The sequence below is a fragment of the Columba livia genome, chromosome 16 (assembly GCF_036013475.1).
Source record: "Columba livia isolate bColLiv1 breed racing homer chromosome 16, bColLiv1.pat.W.v2, whole genome shotgun sequence".
Taxonomy (NCBI): Eukaryota; Metazoa; Chordata; class Aves; order Columbiformes; family Columbidae; genus Columba; species Columba livia.
In genome coordinates this window covers 12,422,102-12,441,748 of record NC_088617.1, presented here as the reverse complement: position 1 = coordinate 12,441,748, position 19,647 = coordinate 12,422,102, and the positions used below count along the sequence as shown (strand labels likewise).

At 42.6% G+C, this 19,647-nt stretch overlaps 1 protein-coding gene across 1 annotated transcript; it reads right to left on the bottom strand.

The window, feature by feature from the left end:
• Positions 1–7,756: 7,756 nt before the first annotated feature.
• ZFP64 (ZFP64 zinc finger protein) lies at positions 7,757–17,632 on the bottom strand. Its single transcript, XM_065032511.1, has 6 exons — positions 17,454–17,632; positions 16,761–17,000; positions 15,248–15,409; positions 14,326–14,388; positions 13,464–13,715; positions 7,757–9,758 (listed from the first exon to the last, which is right to left on the bottom strand). The coding sequence occupies exons 1-6, from the start codon at positions 17,509–17,511 to the stop codon at positions 8,464–8,466; spliced, it is 2,070 nt and encodes a 689-aa protein (XP_064888583.1). The 5' UTR covers positions 17,512–17,632; the 3' UTR covers positions 7,757–8,463.
• Between the last annotated feature and the right edge of the window lie 2,015 nt (positions 17,633–19,647).

Below are 19,647 nucleotides of genomic sequence, written 5' to 3'. Positions count from 1 at the left end.
TTCTTGGTCTCCTGACTCTATGCTGACCATTTTCCCTTTTTGTCCCTTATTCTTCCTCCCTTTGAAAGTCTGGGAAATGCTGGAGAGTAGCTAACTGGTATTCTTGAGCGTCTGGTCACTTAAGGACTACGCAGAGACAAACAAGCAGTGTCTGTGGCTCAGTTTCCATGGCAACTAAAAAAACCCAAGAAAAAGCCACCTACCTGTAGTTGTTGAGATGTTTTGGAGATGAGGAATTCCTTGTCCACTCCCACAGGCTGTGGAAGTGCAGCATGGAGACCAGCAGCTCTCCCATTGACACTTAGCAGTGGTCAGCTTGAGATCACACCCTGAGATTACAGCTCCCCTGCCACAAAATTTTGCATGAGTTTCGAAGCACTTCATGGGAGCAGATGGTGAGGTTGGCTAATGTGGCCAGAGCAGCGGTTGCATCTGCGACCCCGCAAGCAGGTCCGCTGGTCAAGGACTCACACAATCAAACAGCTCAAACCCACACTCGATTCTTGCTATGTAAGAATCGTTAAATCGACTTGCTATGTAAGTCGTTAAAAATTAAATAAGATGTTAACAAAGTAAGAAACTTGAGTTACTTTTGGACAAGCTTTTATTTCAGTAGTTTTCTGTGGTGAAGAGCTTTTCCCCAGGGTTCCTGCCAACAGGACGGCATCAACCTCTTGCTCTGTTCTCAGCGAGTGATTTTTGCTCTCAATGTGGTGTGGCTGGTATGTGAACATATCATGGCCAGTGACTGGGAGAGTCCTGAACAGTTCAGGCAATGAAGCCAACAAAGACACTAGCTGTGATCTGATCCTAAGGAAAGGATAAAGCTCAGTGAAAGGGCGAAAGCGGAAAAACAGCAATGGGAAAGAACATGGGCTACCTCTACTGGGTCCTCCAGGCTGCTGCAACTCATTCTACAGCAGAGATGACAAGCACATCATTGCTGAATGAGCCCAGAATATGCAGTCCTCAATGTCCTTTTGTTGCCTCATCTGTTTCCAAGATGAGCCATAAATTGAACCCTGTATCTCCTCCCCATGGCAAAATCCCAGCCAGCTCACAAAAGCGATGGGGCAGCTGGGTTGTTGCTGGGGAACCAAACTTCTGCCATCTTTGTTAGCTTTATCTTTGTGCCACTTTGGTGATCCTCATGAGCTCTGTGAAAACCCAGACTGCACCTTCCCCGAGGAGACCAGCAGCTCCTGTGCCCGAGAGGCAGATCTGGCTGGTCCCACCGACAGCCGCGGCTCCTCTCCCGCATCATGGGAAACCCGTGTCTGGCCAACGCGTCTTCTCAAACTGATGCCACCCAACCCGCAAAAGAGGATTTAGCTGCAAATGTGAACTTGGTTTTCCAGAGAACTCATCTGCTGTAGCTTCACCAAAAGTCCAGCTTTACCCAGGTGGCTTCAGTGCTTTGAACTTTACTCCTGAACCCAAAGGAAGCACAAACGGGAGCCATTGACACTGTACTGAACTCTTAAGGCTGACACGCTATTTAGCAACTTATTAATGCTGGATCTTTTCAGGAAAGTTTTCACTCACCGTCCACTCTAAAGAGCTTTGTCAAGCTGTAACCATTTAAATTGTACTACAATTGCCCCTGGAGGAGCTGGTGAAAGTTATACCAGCTGTACATTTATTTTACTGTTTTTATCTCCTTTTTTTCTGATCATCAGTCTGTCAAGGCTATCAGGATTTACATTTAAATGTAAAACTGGACTGTCCACCAAATAGCCTTTGAAGCTATTAGCTGTGAAAGATAATCAATTGAGAATGGGCCCCTGCAGAGCACTTTTCAAGCAGAGTCATCACCAAAAAGCAATTTTGCTGGCAGGCTTTTTTTTTTTTTTAAGAAAAAAATCATGAACATCCCTATCCAATTAAAATTATATCAATGGCTGATCTAACACCATTTTACGACAAAAACAAAATGTAACTTTGTTTAGGCAAATTCTGAAATTTTTAACGGGGACTAGGACACCAAGGATGGGCAACAACTGTACGTACTTACAGAAACAGACTGATCCAATATGCCCGGAGAATGAGGGAAAGTGCTACTATTTAAGATAATAAGCCTTATATCAGTCTTGTAAAAATTTAAACAACAAGGTACATTTTTATCACTTCTTTAGCTTTACAACTTCAACATGGCATTTTACATTGTCGTTTTTCTACAGCTCTGTCACCATTTCCAGTCCCTTTGCTTTATTAAAATAAAAAAGCATGTTTCACAAAGAACTGTAATCTATTAATTATGACTGCTATGCGTGATGCAGTTTAGCTTGATGCATTCCTGCTCTTTCAAATTTTCCGTTAGGCCATCAGGAGGTGTTACTATCTCCAGTATCTCCCGCTCATCACTGAGGTATCCAAGTTATCCTTATCCTCACAATTTACTTCTGATCTGCACGTCACCTTCTCCGGCCAGGCCCAGGGCTGCCCAGTCCTGAGCAGCTTCCATTTGGTGATGGAAAGAAAGGTATTAGCAATTTGTCTGAACCACTCTGACCAAGTCTGCTATGTAGGGCCAACCTTCATTTCCAAATGCTGCCTATGCAGATAGCACCAAGATTTTAACAGCTCTCCTGCATTTTGAGCAATACCAATGCTTAGCAACTCAAGTTGGAGGTTTATCCAGGCCTTTTATGTGTGTATCACATCAGGCGTGATAAATTGACATGTTGATGGCATAACGTCGTTTCTAGGAGGACAAGAAGTCAAAAATGCATCCTTGTATCCTTAAAAAAGCAAAAAACCCTGCTGGTTCCCAGATAATTATTTCAAAGATCATGTGCAGCTTTTACCTACACAATCCACTCACTCATCATTAACCAAGACAGCTTTTGCCTTCAGACATTAAAAGCAAGTTTACACGAGCTCTGAAACCGGGAGCTTACAGCAATGCCCACAACACCTTGTATCTGTAATAATACATAATTCATGTTTCTTATAGATACAAACCCAACTCCTGAAACTTACGGAATGGATTCTCTGATAACACAGGTCACAGAATTCAGTGGCATCACAGCAGCAGACTCTGAACACACACGTTAGTTGTTACTCTAATGGTACATAGCATTAAAAAAGCCCAACTTTTATTTGTTGTGGACTTCTTTACTTCCCCACAACATGGTGAAGTCTCTAAAAGATGAAAGACAGCTATGTAACCAAATACCATGTGTTTTATGAGTCCTTCTCCATGTCTAGCAACTGAAATAAAGACAAAGGCAGAAATGGATACCTGAGAGAGAAAAGAAAGCTTTTCCTGCGACAGACATTTAATTCACAATGATACCTGAGACATTATTTCCTCAAATCACTATAGAAACCTTTATCACCTTATGAAAGGTCATGGGGATAAGTGACAGGAGACATCAGTTTCTCTTAACAATATTGGTTTCTCTTCTTAAAATTTAAATAACAAGGCTAAAGATTTTCCAACTAGAGATGTAAAAGGCCATTAGAGTATCCAGTCAATATTCCTGAAATTATAGGACAGAAGCCTTTCCATTGAGGACACAGCAAATATTTTTATGGAGCACCACACAGCAAAAAGGATGACTGACTATATTTTGACCGTAAACACAAATAAATAAATGAAGAATCAAAACCACAAAATCTATCTAAAAAAGAAGCCTTTTCCCAGTTGTTTGTAACCTAGAGAAAAATGCCTTGGCACGCTTCTAACATTTTTCAAAGAACAATTTAGAACCCCACAACAGAAGGTACTTTCCAGCGCAGGCAGATCACAATAGCAATAAGGAGCCCTGCCAAAATGATTGTGAAATATTCTGATTGTAATTTTTTAATTGTGAACCCCACGTGTATTCAATTGAAGTTTGGATTTCCCCCACATCCCAGAGAAGCTTTTTGGGCCAAGTTCTGCCGCTTTTAGGTCTCATCTCACAGGAGGGTTTGATCGCACTCTGATCCAGGGGCCCTTTGCGTGCATCTGCACATGCGGGAACCGCCCGGTGTACAGGACAAATCCATGCTGGTTTGGAGCAGGAATCTGCCATTTTGATGCAAATGACAGTTCAAGTGTTTATCAAAACCACACAAAAGATACCAGCAGCACTGATAGAGGGCTTAATCCAGAGTGCTGCTGGTTTATTGTTCAAACTCAAGCCTGTCTTGCTGGGGACATGTGCAGGAGCTCACACTGGTACCTGCCACCCCAAAACACAAACAAAGGTGTTGAAGACACTTTTTTTTTTTTGACTCTTCCTTTTTTTTTTTCCCGCTGCATGTTTCTACCTCACAAAAGCAAGAGGGAAAAGCTCATTACAGCAGGTCTTGCAGAGGATAAGCCTCTTCTCATGTGACACCTGGGTCTGGTTTTAAACAGCAGTGTGATGGAGTAGCTACAACAAAACCCAAAGGTTGGGAAGGATGCAAGAGCAGGGAGTTGCTTTGTGTGAAATGCATACAGGGCATGCACCACTGTTTGCTGAGTGCCTTGGCTAATGCTCCTGCTCTGTTTAACCTGATTTCTTTGAGCAGTCACAGATTCATATTCGCAGGAGGGAGGACTGTAACGCACTCTAACTTGCGCACAGGACTCCACAAGCGAATCGTGTAAAAATGACGAGCCTGTACAGAGAGCAAAACCTGCAGCGAGTGTGCTGAAGGAAGCTAACCGGGGAGTATGCAGCTTTACACTTTCCTCCTAGAGCAAGTTAAGTGCAACGTGGTGCAAAGATCACCCATTTGGAGTGAAGGGAGCTGGAGTGGCTGTGTCCCCAGCAGCAGCACGGGCAGCCGGGTTTGCTCTGGGGAAATCAGTGCTCACCTCTTGGCCTTGGAGATCCCCAGGGAGGAACAAAATCCAGCCAAATGTTTTCTCGTGGAAAAGGACAACTTGCTATAGAGCTCTGAGGCTATGGCAGAGATCTAGGAAGGTATACGATTTATTTACCATGTGCTCGAAAGCAAGTAAGCTCTACAAGAAACACTTGTTATGAATTACTGCGCTCTCAAGGGATAGATCTGTTGATAACATGAAGAATGTATTAAAAGAGTATCAGAGATTAAAACAATCTGCTTCTGCCAGTTCTAAAACACAGAGAGCATTACTGTCATACACAGAAATAAAATACATAAAAGAATCACCCCCATGTTAGTTTTAGTTATCAGCTGCCTTTTTTTTTTATGGTAGAGGAAAGAAGTCTCTAGATTGTTCACTTAACATAATGCAATCAGCTAAACAATGCTGAAGAAGCAGCACTAAGCTTTGTCTATTCATTCACACCATTTTGTTATCTTTCCTGTTTATCTTAGAGGCACACAGAAGGAAGGTTGGGCTTTACAATATGACAAATCTACCGGTTTCCTATTTTAGAAAGTAAACACGCCTTTTTGTGAAACTGAAATGCAGATAACAGAGCTGTGTAACGTTAAGTGTGACATTAGATTGAACATGAGATTCCTGGATGCGGTGGCGCATCCCCTGGGTGCAGCTCTTGGCCAAGTGCAAACACGCATCACTTGCAATTCAAACCACCAGCTTTGTCAGAACCTCTCATTTTGTATCATCCGTGTAGTTCACTACAATTCTGAAGCTGCAAACCAAGTATAGATTAAAATTAATTAACAAAGAGTGAAAAGCAATCAGTTTAACATCAGTTGTGAGATTGCGTTCTGGCCATAAATCTGATAATTTGGTAACAGTAGAAAACTTTGAACATTTTTCTCTATTATTTGTTGCTTTTTGTCTTAAAGTAAGTTCTTCACAGTTAGGCATTCTGTAACTTCTTATAAAAGTGGCTTTTGCAATGTGTTTATCTGGGAAAGAAAAGCAGGGAACTATGAAACAGGAAACATCATCAAGCAGAACCCGCCCCACTGTAAAGTTATCTGGATCTCTAGCACCATCTACAGAGGACACAAAATACTTCACGCTCATGAGTTCATTTATACCAACGAGTATATGAAACGTAATGTTAATTGACTCCTGACATGCAAACTCCTCAGTTGGGCGACTTAAACTCTGTACTCCAGGGGCTTGTAGAAATTCAAACACAATTATCCTTGCGATCACCAGGCTCCATAAAATCAAGCAGCAGGAAATCCTGGGAACACGGTGTGCGAGCCAGCAGAGACAGACAGACGTACTGGCGACAAAGCCAAATTGTTTTAGATTCTCTTGTCTTACAATAAAGGGAAAATATATAACAACTGCTATTACAACTGAGATCCCCAATGGGCTGGTTGCTCCTGTTCAAAGGCCTCACACACTTACCTGCGACGCCTTTTCCAAGTGCTTCACCAGCAGCCTCGATGCAGCTGAAATGTAAAGGTTGGGTCTGTGCTATAGGTACAACAGTGAAACACGACTGGAAAGCCATCAAACAGCAAGGCCAGTGTTAAAATTCAAAGTATCTAGGCTTTAATTTATTGTTCTCAACGAATGTTCTGCAGTGATCTAATGTAATAAAAAACCTCCCGTCTACTTCTAATGTATATATATAAAAAAAGGTGTGCTCAGTGACTTGGAACTGGGTCTTGTCACCTCCTTAAATCACCTTTCTATAGGGTAGAGACAATTAACAGGTGACAAACCTGTATCACTGGAAAAGTTGGAGAACAAGTGTAGGAAAAAATAAACCCTGAAATACAACTGTCAGTGAACTGCAAACTTTTGCTTCATATTTCAATTCAGCATGGGGCTAGGAAATCAATCTTTAATAATGCCTTTTTAATTAAGCATTTATGAAGTTTCTTCTTCTAACTGGAGTGCGGTGTTTTCTGTTATCTACAAGTGTCAGACACGCTGCCAGACAGTTCAAATTAAACCCCAGATTTTAAACCCAAGATTATCTAGAAGGGTTTTTTGTTTTAAAAAAATATTAATTTAGAATAAAGGATTAGGAAGGAAAAAGAGATATGGAACTTCAAAACCACTACTTCCCATAAATAACGAAGACAACGATACTGGAGCATTCAACAAAAACAAAGGTCGCATTTTCAAGAACAACCTGCATCACTCTGAGTTATGATTGCATTTTCCTACTTGTTGTTGTACAGCAGGAAGCCTTACACCATATAGAGCACGTACACCAGGGGGAAGGAGCAGGAGCCCCCCCACATACACAAAATGCAATCTGTACCAGCTAAAAATTTCAAACACGAGCCCTATTCAGAAAGCGGCCCTTATTATATCCAAGTTTTCCAAGCATATTTCTAGCACATAAAGCAATCATTCACTGCCTCCCACTAGCAAATACTGTGAAATTTAACTTGACTTTTATTCCCCAAGAGGTTCTCTCGGAGGTGGTTTTGATGTCGCTTTTCAGTCTTCATGTATGTTAACAATTGTCCTTGGGATGCTGTCTGGCTGTGAAACCATCTCCAATTGTCGCAGACCCAGGCCCCTACGGAGCTGTTTTCCCAAGTTGAGACTCTGTTCTTTAACTAGGGAGTCTGGTAGTGAAGATATTATTAGCTACCACTACAAGAATGCTTACCAGATAAGACTATAATATTGCATAGATCAAAATACAGCCTAGAATTAATTCATGATAGTAATTTACCATTATATGATGCACATTTCTATCTCCTTGTGATCCAATCTGAATTTACATTAGAGTTTCAGACCTTGGATTAGAATCGCTTTGTTTGTTTGTTTTAAATGGAATTAATTCAATCTCTTCCCTTTTCCTGTTTAACTTGAAAAGGACAGAGACAAAACATAATACACTTACCACCCATGGAACTACAAGCAGGCAGCATCAAAATAAAAACAAAACGTAAGTAGCATTTGTAAAAAATATATTTGCAGTTGTTTTTTTAAAACACAGGTGTCTTTGACAGAGATCACTGTGCCGTATCTATGATTTGCAATCATGTTCTTGCTAACAAAGTTAGTTATTCCTGATCAACAAAATTCTTTTGTTCTCTAAAAATGATCATCTGGTCTTCTGCATAAGCACTTGCAGATTAAGTGCCAGGTGACGGAAATTTCTACAGATATCAAGGAACAACCTCCTTACACTTTACTAGGTCTGTGTTAGACCCATGGTAGACATTTCTTACAGATCAACAATCAACCAGGTGCAGTTAATGCATACATAGCACATAATTGAAACAGACTGCACTTCAAAATATACTTCAGAATGGCCTGGACTATTACCTTTTTGTGTGAGTCTTCCTTATTTTAGCCAGCACAATACAAGAATCATATTCTGGGAAGCTTATTGCCTGGTGAAATTGTCAACAGTTGCTTCAATGGTCTGATTTTACAAAGAACACAGCCTCTGATTTAAATAGAGGCACATAAATATACACATCCTCTTTTTCACAGACAAGATACATGTTTCCATGTATAGACAAGTAAAATGTGTAAGTGGAAGGTATTTGGCTTTGTAGGACAAATCCTGCATTCACGTATGTCCTGTGCATTTCTGCTGAACTCAGCATCGCCTCCGAGACCGAAATTTATTTAGCAACAGTACTTTGCGACTAATCTGGTATGGAGTCTGCTGGACACAGCAAAGCCGTATGGGCTCCACTTTGAATGATAGAATAGGTCTGCTTAGGGGCTTCTGTGTGAGAGGATGAAGAAAATATAGGAGGGGGAGCTGAAGTGGACACTGTTATACTCTGACCTCCATCACTAACCACAGTCACTTCTGTTGCTCCTTCTTGTATCAAAGCATTAAGGCCTTCTAAATCAGAGCAGCTGATTGCAGAGCTGGTGATGAAAGCTGGGTTTGCCGAAGCCTCATGGCTGCTGACAGGAGCAGCAGGAATCAGAGTCGGATGCAAAGCGCTTCCATCGCTCTGGTCGTGGGTTGTGAGAAGAACCGCTGGCTGTGCCACAGGCCCCGCTTCACTCTGGGCCAGGGGAGCTGGAGGTGGTGCCAACAAACTGACCTGGCCCAGCAGCTGCAAGCGGCTGTTGGCTGAGAGATCTTCCTGATTCTGGGTGACGAGTGTAGGAGGCATGACATTGACTGAGGCAGCCTGAACGATGCTGTTAGTCTGGGGGACCTGGTGACCCACGATGATCTTGACCCTTCCCTCGTTGTATGGGGAAACCTGAGCAGCCTGCAGTGGGACCTGGAGGTGACTGACAGTAATTGGAGCGCTGGCCTGCCGACTGGGATCCATCTGGAGCTGCAGAACAGCCAGTTCGTTATTTTTAGAGCCATTATACATACTGTGCTGCTTCTTATGGCTCCTAAGAGAATCTTCTCGGACAAAGGAGGCATCACACAGGTCACACTTAAATGCTTTCTTGGCATCCAGTTTGGCAACTTGCCTGGAGCCACCTTGCTTGGGCCTATCTCCTTCCTTCTCCGCTGTTTGCTTCTTGGTCTTGACTTTGTCACCATGAGCTTTCCTCACGTGGGTTGTCAGGTTGCTCCGCTGCTTGGTATCGAAGCTGCAGAATTCACACTTAAAAGGACGATCTTTGCAGTGAATTCGCTCGTGCACTTTCAGAGCCGCCTTGTTGGAGCAGGAGTAGTTGCACTCTGAGCACTTCACTGGTTGTTCGGGCTGATGAGTTCGTATGTGGTGCCGAAGGCTTGTTTTGTTTCCACACTGAAATTCACACTCTGGACACTTGAGAGTATTTTCCATGCTGTGCTTGATACGAATGTGCGATTTCAAGTTTCCTTTCATGGCACACCGGACCTCACAGAACTCACACTTGTAAGGTTTCTCACCAGAATGCACACGCATGTGCCTCTTCAAGTCCGAGTTGATTTTAAATTTAGCAGGACATGTCTGACATTGGAAAGGAGCATCTCCTGTCGACAAAAAATGCAGTTCAAATTAGAGATGAGACACTAAGATCTATTGGAGAGACCAATGTTATAATGAATTACGTACAACTGACGTGTTCTAAATACCTGGAAACTCCCAACGTATTTTCAAGGTGTAGAAAACTTTAATAGTATGGTATTTATCAACTGGTCTGATATATTTGTGTACAAACTCTCCACACGCATGCCTGCCCACATCTGTTGGCTTTTCATGTCTGAATCTTAGATATTTTCCATTTTTAGTTCATTTCACTGTCCAGTGTGCTCCAGAGAAGCTACTAAAGTTTTTCATTTGTCCCTCTTTAGCAACAGTGCATCTCAACTAGTGTTTAGAATTAATAAACACTAACTTCCACAGCTGCTGTATTTTTGAAGACTAAGAAAACAACATAAACACATCCATGTTTATACTACCAGATTTACAGGGAGGCTCGTAGGTTCACTTTAAGCCAGGTAAATGGCAGGCGACTGCAGAAATGGATGCTTGACAGGCACCAGCTTTACTGCTCAACCATATAGTTGAGTTAGATTAGCCAACTAGAAAAACTGATTCCTCTTTTTTGGCCTGGTTCATGTGGTGCAGCACAAATACTGTTGCTGGCACAGGAAGGCAGGGGAAACTTGTCCAGAACACAGGGAGATGTAGGGACAAAAGCCCACACCTGGGTCAGCAGCAGGTGGCTGCACAGCAACAACATTACTACAGTTGGAAAAAAAAAGAGGGATCACAGCTACACAAACGCAACCTGAAAAGACAAATGTGAGACTAATGAAACATACAAGTGTGGGACCCTGGGGAAATGCGTCTACACAGACAAGTAACATTAAGCTTTTGTTTTTCCGGCATTACAGCAACCAAGAAAGAGATATTTGCACCATGTATCACACCTAATAATGTTGTATAGATTACTTCAAGAAAATCTAATATCAGCTTGTAGTCATGCAAACAGGTATATAAAATATTCATAGGTAGTGGTGGTGTTTTTTTTTGTCGTTGTTTTGTTTTTTGAGAGCAATGCTGTTTCAGAAAGCTTACAATAGTAGTTGAAAGTTAGGTCACATTCTTAACTGATACAGCACAAAAAATGAACACACTCATCTGCAAGATCTCTGTAAGCCTGGTTTTGTCAGACCGCCTACACAAATAACCACTTGATCTGGATCTAAACAACTATTTTGCCTTTATTTGTCACAACACACATGATCAAATTAAGCTGTAGTTCTGTTTAGCCCATAATCAATTCCAAGGTAAAGACCAATGACTCCATTCTGAAATCATAAAAAAAAAATCCAAATCTATCAACCCAACTAAATAAACATTCACTTTTTCCTTTAATCTCAATAAGAGGTTCTCTAAACTACCTGAGCGTGAAGTCTCTAGGTAGGTATCACTTTGAAAAAGTGGAAGAATTGTGTTATTAGGTTCCAAGACACCCTTGGTGGGGGAAGGAGGAGAGTGTACTCAGCTTAGCAAGCATTTATCTTCTTAAATAATCAAACTGCAAATGGCTGATTTATTTTATAAGTTAATATTTTACAGAGTTTGTGATAACTGTATAATTTTGCATAATTTGCTTATCCAGCTACATATGTCATAGGTTTAGCTGCACATTTTTCAAATCAAGCTGTGGCCTACTGTGCTAATCCAAGTATCTGTTTAATAATTGAGATACATGGTGTATTATCTATATTAAACAGATTTTATTAATGGAGATGCGCTGTTTGTTCATCTAGTTCATTTTACAGTCTCAGCTGCACACTCAGCTACTGAATTTTTGTCTGCTTTGCTGATGAAGGCACAGGACATGTTTCAATGACTTAATTTTCACATACAGGGTAACACAATGTATGAAAAAGAATTAGTAATTTATTAAATATAGCAAACTATGTTGGTTCCATTTATTTAGACAGTGGGTTATTACTTACATTTCTTTACATTTCTGTCCATACATCATCGACACTGACAGAATATAGCTTTTAAAAAACAGTGTCTAATCCTGGAATTATTAATTGTAAGAATAGTTTTACTCAAATTAACAGGAAACTGATCTTTAGATGACTAGTTCACCAAGTAATGCTAGGTAGATGATCTCACTCTCAGCAATGTAGATTACACTCACCTTCCAAAGAACGACTAATTTAATTCCAGTAAGCAATATATTCTACATACCAGTCTTACTTTTCCACTAAAATTGGCTGTATGGATAACAGCTTTGTAACCTAACGAGGATGAGATTATTACTTTCAAAATTCTTGTGCCTTCTTTCAGCAAATTAAAAAAGTCCTTTAGTAAAGAGGATTTATTTTGGAGAAATGGAAGAGACAACAAAACCATTTTAGCATAAGATACAATAGACTGATCAGCCAAAAGGAGATAAAGTAGCTTACAACCCTTTCCCAACTACTGCAATATTTAATGCCACAAAAACCTCTCTACTGGAAATACAAGAGAATCATGATCACTCATAGGTTCTCCACAGGAATAACTGCACAAGTATGCAGACTCTTGTATGACATGAGGAAAATGCAATACCATAATCTCTGACTAGTGTTGTTTACTAACAGATAACTTCTCACAACAACCCGTACTATTTTGACTGACCATCACATCATCTTATACAGCAATAAAGAGAGAAACTTGTAAACCAACTGCCTGACGGCCTGCCTGTTCCATCACAGCAGATCTGTGAAGTATAAAAGATTCTTTTCTGTTAGAGACAGATTGGTTTAACCCCCCCCGCTTCACAATGCACAAGGGATTTATTTCTTTTATCTACTCAAAAGAAATCCCATCTTGCACACATCTGATCTAACATTGTTTAGTACTTGAATTCAGAATTAGATGTAGGATAGGTCCAAAGCTAATCTAGTAACCACTGAACCATAACCACCTTGCAGCTACAACTCACAGAACTAATCAAATGTATAAAACTCAACACAGAAACTAATCCAGTACCCTGGATTAGGTGGAAGACAACATATGAAGACAACTCTACGAAGACAGCGGTATCTTTACAGGAAATCACTTCTAGGAACAAACTATCAAAGCGAAATCGGATTAAAATCAAACTTAGGTAAATAATGCAAATGAGACAATGTTTATAAGCCTGGAGGCTAAAACTTTCTATTCATATAGCAAAAATATAGTTCCTGCTGCTCATACTAGTGTTCATGACCATCAGTCTGCACATGGAAGATACCACAAAGAAAGGTCAAAGAAAGATGTAACTTAAATTGCTAATTACTTCCTAATTTACTGATGCAAGAAAAACTAAATTATGCAGTTGAGTTTTGCACTGATATAACTAGTTCAATGACAAAGCAATTTCAGTGTTTCTAATATAGTGGACCAGATCTGAGATGCAGATAAGAACCTAGATGCTCTTAATCAATCAATCAATCCACCAGATCCTTTAGCGTTGCTGGTTTGAGAACATCTAATAGGCAGTTTCAAAATCAATTTAGAAGAAAATCTACCAAGAGTCAGATCTGCCTCTGATTGCTTCCAGGTATTTTTAGCAGAGCTGTACTGCCCTGTTAGACTCTATGCCCAAGAAATTCACAGAACCGGGATGCCTGGGTGCTTTTGGGATTTCAAATAGGCCCTTTCTGGTACCTTGACACCTGTACACTTTGAAAAATCTCCCCTATGACCTTCAAACCTGAATCTGAATTTTAGTACAAACTTACCTGTGTGAGATCTGAGATGTACGGTTAGCTGGCTAGAGTTGCGGCTTGCGTAAGGACAGATCTGGCATTTAAAAGGACGCTCGTTGGAGTGAATGCGCTGGTGCTTGTTGAGGCTGCTGCTGTCGGCAGCGGCGTAGTCACAGTGCTTGCACTTGTAAGGCTTCACCCCGGTGTGGGAACGCATGTGCATCTTCAGCTTGTCCTTACGACTAAAACACTTGTTACAAACTTCACATTTATGGGGCTTGTCTCCTGCAACAAACAGAAGAGCACCAACACACCGAGAATTTTTGCACCAGAAGGATGTTGTTTCAATTAAAAAAAAAAAAAAAAAAAGAAAAAAAAAAAAGCACAGAGTAAACACTTAATAGAAATGGGGCTACTTTTCAAAAGCTGGACATTGGATTTCAGCAGCTGTCACATCAGCCAAGAACTCTCCTTTGTTCCAGAGGCTGCATGCACAAGTACAACAAATTCAGAGGATCCTTTGGAACTCTCTCCTTTTACAACTATGAAATCAAGGTTTAAGGGGAGATGCCGGGATCATTGTTGCATTTGAAGAGCAAACTAGTTTATGCATCACCACCACACTGCACCTTGATAAACACAGGGCCTGTACCTTAGTAATTTAACTGTGCCTTAAATCAACGCACAGTGTTCATGTTTCATAGCTGTGAGTGGTACTGCCCATGGCGGGACATGGCTAACCCAGAAAGAGCAATTCTCTAGGTACAGAGAGCTATGATACTAAAACGTACAGACATACGTGTATGTTCCACATAGTTTATCTATAGATAGATTATTTTGTATGAGAATAGGCAAGAGAACGAAACCAAGCAAAAGAAGAAGAAACTATATAGACCTGTGTGTGTTCGTAGATGACGTTCCATATCCTTCATACCATAGCAAGTTTTGAACTGGCAACCTGAAAACAGTAAGATTAAGATCAATCAATTGAATCTAAGAAAATAATAAAAATATACTACTGTATTCTGGGCGTTATGTTTATTTTCCAGAACATTTTCTTTAAAATTCAGTATTAACAGAAAACAAGTTACCCATCCTGTTTACTCACATCTACTTAAAACAGTGACCGTCTTACCTAAGATCTTTAGTTTTCTGATGCTTCCCCAGGAGGCAATTCACTCTCTACATCACTGTTTTATGTAAGCTTTGAAACAAATTCCTTGGAATCTGCCTAGGATTTGAGATGCTTTTTACAATACACAGGGGATGCTGGGGAAACTAATTAATTCCACAGATGACTTCAAGTTAATGCAATTGGGAACTTGGGTAACAGCTCACCATTCAGGAATCCTGTCCGAGTGGAAAGTGCTACAGTTTTAGAGCAGAGAAACTAAATGCTCAGCATTTGAAATGTGCCTTTCAAATGAAGGCAAGCTTGAGAAAAGAGACTGTGACTTCTGCTTCCATTAAGATGACTACTCATCTACAAGGCTGTCTCTGCACACATTTTCTGCATATTGCATTGTTTTTAGTCATTAAGGTCCCCAAATACTTCGGTTCAATCTATCCTTATAAAAATGCTAACTGATGGAATACAAAACATATAACGCAAAAGGCATGTATAATATTTCTTGCGTATGTCAAATCAATCACAGAACTACCACTGGTACCAATGGTACATCGCACTTTCAGTAAGTGGGTTGCCTTCCAGGTCCTGCGTGTCTTAACTGCTTAAGACAGACAGAGCTACTGTGCATATCACTGTATGAAACTGCCAATTTAAAATGCAAAGGAAGAAGGTGTAGTCCACATCTTACCCGGATAGCAGCAGTTTAGTTTCTTCTGTGTAAGTGAGGAAGTGGATTTTTTCGAGCGTGGTTTTGGTGGAGTAGAGACGATAGCAGCAGCTGGAGGCTCAGTGCTCTCACTGGGCAGGTATGTTTGATAGCCATGCTCAAAAACAAACTCTGGTGCAGAAACTAAACACATAGAAGAGCTTCATTTGAGAACATTAACTTCTCCAATGAGAAAAACATAATTATTTTCTAGTTTCAACAGTTTATTGCTTGTTTTTTTTTTTTTTTTTTTCCAGCCATATTACTGTTCCTGGATTCCTATTCACCTGGCGGAGGAAGAAAGGAAAAAGGCTTTTCTCTTCCTTGCTGTCACTGAAAATTCTGTCAAGACCTGATGAACCACTGAACTTAGTACAACACTACATAGGCCCACTTGTCTCCCTCTGAGCCCAATCTGACTGCAGCCCCCAGTTTCTTCAGTTCAGTTTCTTCTCATGCCTGTCCAGCTCTTACATTAATAAGGGTATGTTTGTTTTTCAACACTGGCTGTGTTGAAAGCCCAAAGGAGAAAACAAATTATATGGCAAATGTTGTCAAACAGGAATCAAGTAAACATTTTTTTTTTAAATTGTTGAAATTTAGCCTCTTTCAGCTATACTGGTTTCAGCTATTACTCAAAAGAATAACAGGTGAAACTCTCTCAGCCAAAGTTGCAGCTTTTAAATCAATTAAATGCTATAACCCCAAAGAGCAGAAGGACATAACTGCCCTCATTTTAAAGAGTAAATATGAAGCAGAAAAATGACTCATCCAAAACCCACAGCGAGTTGAGGGATTATAATACAAAAATTCCTGGAAGTGAGCCCCAAATTCAGTCTGTTTCACTGCTCTTCCGGATTCTCTACCCTCATCTGTCTATCCAAATTAAAGTCAAATAATTTGAATTTTAGTAAGGTTCCAGACCAAAACAAAACAGAACTTCATATAGAAGGGCAAACCTTCATGCATGGGAAGAAAATCACAGTTCTATTTAAATGTCTGCAGGATCAGGACCTCAGTTGAGCCTCCACATAGGCACAAATTTTGCGTAATATTTTTCATGCTGATTAGTTGTAGGTGCAATATTAGGGAATGCAGCGTTCCCACATACAAAGGCCTGGAGTGGCGCCTGACAGCAATTCAGAGTCTGTTTTTCGTCCAGAGCACTCTTAAAAAATAAAATGGATAGTAACTTGATTAATTTCCATAAGTATTGACGACTCCAATTAGCTTGCACAAGTTGGTTATACAATGTTTGAGTTCATCAATCCCCTAAGTGAACTTGTATCTCAATTAGCCAATTAGCTAATAGTTATCATACCAAGAAGGCAGCAAGCCACTTTTTCTTTTTTTTTTTTGCTTGCAGGTACGTGATGACTAATGTAAGAAGTGTCATTTTAGCTTAGTGTGACAGGGACATACGTGCAGAGGGCTCTGTGATGTTGCCACTTTTGCACAGGCATTTTGCAGCTCCTGGGACACAATGTGATGATACCTGTGATGGTTTGGGTCTCTGAAGCGATGGTCCTGGCTGCGCTTTGCGCCTGTGTGGACGGCACCGTCTCCTCCGACACAAACTGGACGGTGCTGGCAGCCCCGGCGGCCGCACTGCTGAGCTGGCAGCCGCTCTGCTTGTGCCCAACGAAGGCGTCGAGGTTGTTGAACTGCTGCTTGCAGATGCCGCAGATGTGGATGTCGGGGGTGAGCTCCACCAGCACGGTGGTGCCGCCGGGAACTGTGGAAACAGGAGCAGAGCTCGTCGGGAGGGAACGGCCATGGGGGAACCGCTCAACCCGACACACACACCCCCCGCTGCGGGACAGCCCCTGCGGGCCCGGGGCTGCGGGACCCCCGCGGCGGGACGGACACGGCGCTGCCGGGGAGAACAGGCCGCCCGCGGCCCCCGGCACGTTTCCACGTAGGTGTCAGGGTCCCGCAGGGGGTTCCCGCCTCGCCCAGCGGCCGCAGCCCCTCAGCACCGAGCTCGCCCGGGTCCCGCCGCCCCTCCCGGCCTGCGGCGTCACCCAGATTCCCGGGTTCCCCCCCCCAGCCAGGTTCCCGGGCTCCGATCCCGCCTGTTTCTTGCGCTACTCAGGTTTCGGGGCCTGCCCAGGCCCCAGCTCAGCTCCACTCACCGCCGCGCGGGCCCCGGAGCGCGCATACCCCGCTGGCGCGCAGCGGCACTTACACTGCACGGAGCCGGGAAAGGCGGGCGCCGCCTCCCCGCCGCCGCCGCCGGGGTTCATGGCGGCAGCGAGTCCCGCAGGCCGGCTCCGCCGCCCGCACGGCACCTATTACCGGCAAGGAACCTCTGCCCGCGCCTGTCGGCCGCTTAGCGGGGCGGATGTGGAGGAGCCGAGCATGCTCAGTGGCAGCGGCGAGGCCGCGGCTGCCCTCACCCGCCGCCGGCCCGAGCGCTCCGCTGCTGCTGTTGCCATCCCTTAAAGGAGTGAATCCTGTCTGAAATCCCTGACCTAAACCTACGTAAATCCTTTCAGTTTTAGGTCAGTCTGCTCATATAACAAAGAGTGACTTGCAAAACACCAAATCGCGAACTGCAGACACTCCTGGCGTTGCAGCTTTAGCCATTCTGAAGCCCGCACTGTTAGTTGAGCCTTGCTTTAACACATAACCTCGAGGCTTCTGGATGAAGTGCCATTTTGCTGAACATTGGTCATGATATGCTAAAAGGATTATGTAATGCAATATGCAAATGTGCAACCAGTTGGCTCTTCAGGACTGCCCTCAGTGGCAATAAGATTTTGTATATAATGCATGGCGTGTTGGCTTTATCCCAGCACCCAGACTTGCATGACTTTGTAATAATATCTTGTCTCTGTGTGCTGAATTTGGCTCATTTGTAGGCACACCGGGTAACGAACCCTGGTTTAGGGACAGCAGTGCTGCCCCCATCTTGCTTTAGCATGTCCGAAAACGCACTTGTTTCTGCCACCACACTGGCCCCAGGGGAAAGCCCCATGCGGGACACCCCTGACAGGCCAAACCGCTGTCATTAAACCCTGTGCCCAGCACGGCAAGGTCTGCGTGTTCCATGGGAGGTGAATTGCCCCGTGTGTGCCTTTGCCATGGGCTGGGTGGCCGCTCTGGCCTGGCAGCATGTGGACCCGCCGTGGCTGGGGCAGCGGGGCCGAGGCCTCGTGTTTGCTTCAGCCCTGCGCCCCGCTGAGGCCTTAAAGTAGAGCTTTAATTTGCCTAGCAGTGCTTGCGGGAGTTTGGCAATGACTTAGGGTTGACACTGGGTTTAAATCTTAGGGTAGTCAAGACAGCAAAAACTAGCCTTAAGTTTTGGCCTTTTAGGTCGTATTAATGGTCTTCATGCAAAATCATGTTTATTGCTAGTACGACACTGATAATTCTGCAGAAAACCAAATTGTTTGTACAGGCATACTTACCTGAAAACTACTCTTGATAGTCCAGCTCTTTACAGGTTTTCCATCATGCTCACCTCAAATCTCGAAGATAATTTATAGTGCCAAATAAGAATCTGATACCCACTGAAGTCACCCATTGTCTGCGTGGGTTTCTGGATGTAGACCTCTGTGCATTACAGGCGGTGCTCCTTCAGAGCTGGAGAAAACACTTTCCTATAAGATGACACCCCTTTTTAGGAGGGATTGACATGTTTTGTGCCAAGTGCATTTAATGCTTTGCAGCAGCAAACTGGCTCAGCCCTTTTGGAGTGCCAGCACACAAAGTTATGTTGCCCTGCCATATATTAAAAATTGGCTGTTCAGGAAAAACCCACAGTATTATACATACACTGAGTAGAAAATGGAAATTTGGAAGTCAGATGACCTTCACTTCATGTACTTTACTTTTGCTACTTGAGTTTCACCAAGCTGTAAGACACAAAAGCTCCATTTGTGAGCGATCAGTAAAGACTCTGGCAGCTGAAGTTTCTGAGAGACACGTTCCGTCTGCCCGCACTTTGTGTCCAATTCAGGCTCCAGCCACCTTCAGACTCGTGTTAGGTATCGACATTTCTGCCGTGCTCTCGAGACTGCACAGTAGTGGGAGAAAAACACTTGCCTGGTGATACAGGGGTAAAGCGGCTGCAGAGGGAGGAAAATGGGCTAATGTGGGTAACCAAAGATCATATAATGACAATGAATGCGAGTGGGAAAACAAACTATTCATTCTGCTTTCTCCTTGTGAGTTTGATTTTGTTGCTGGATGATTTTATAGCTGTGTAGAAGTATCAGTTTATTCATTAATAAATGCAGAATAGTGTGTGCATGCACTAAACATACTGAGAATTTCAAATGCCCATTCGTGTTACAGTTGAAGTTTTATTTTCCTGTGAAAGTGGTGTCCACTTGACATGTCCGTTGACCTATTTTGCCAAAACAATATAGCACAGA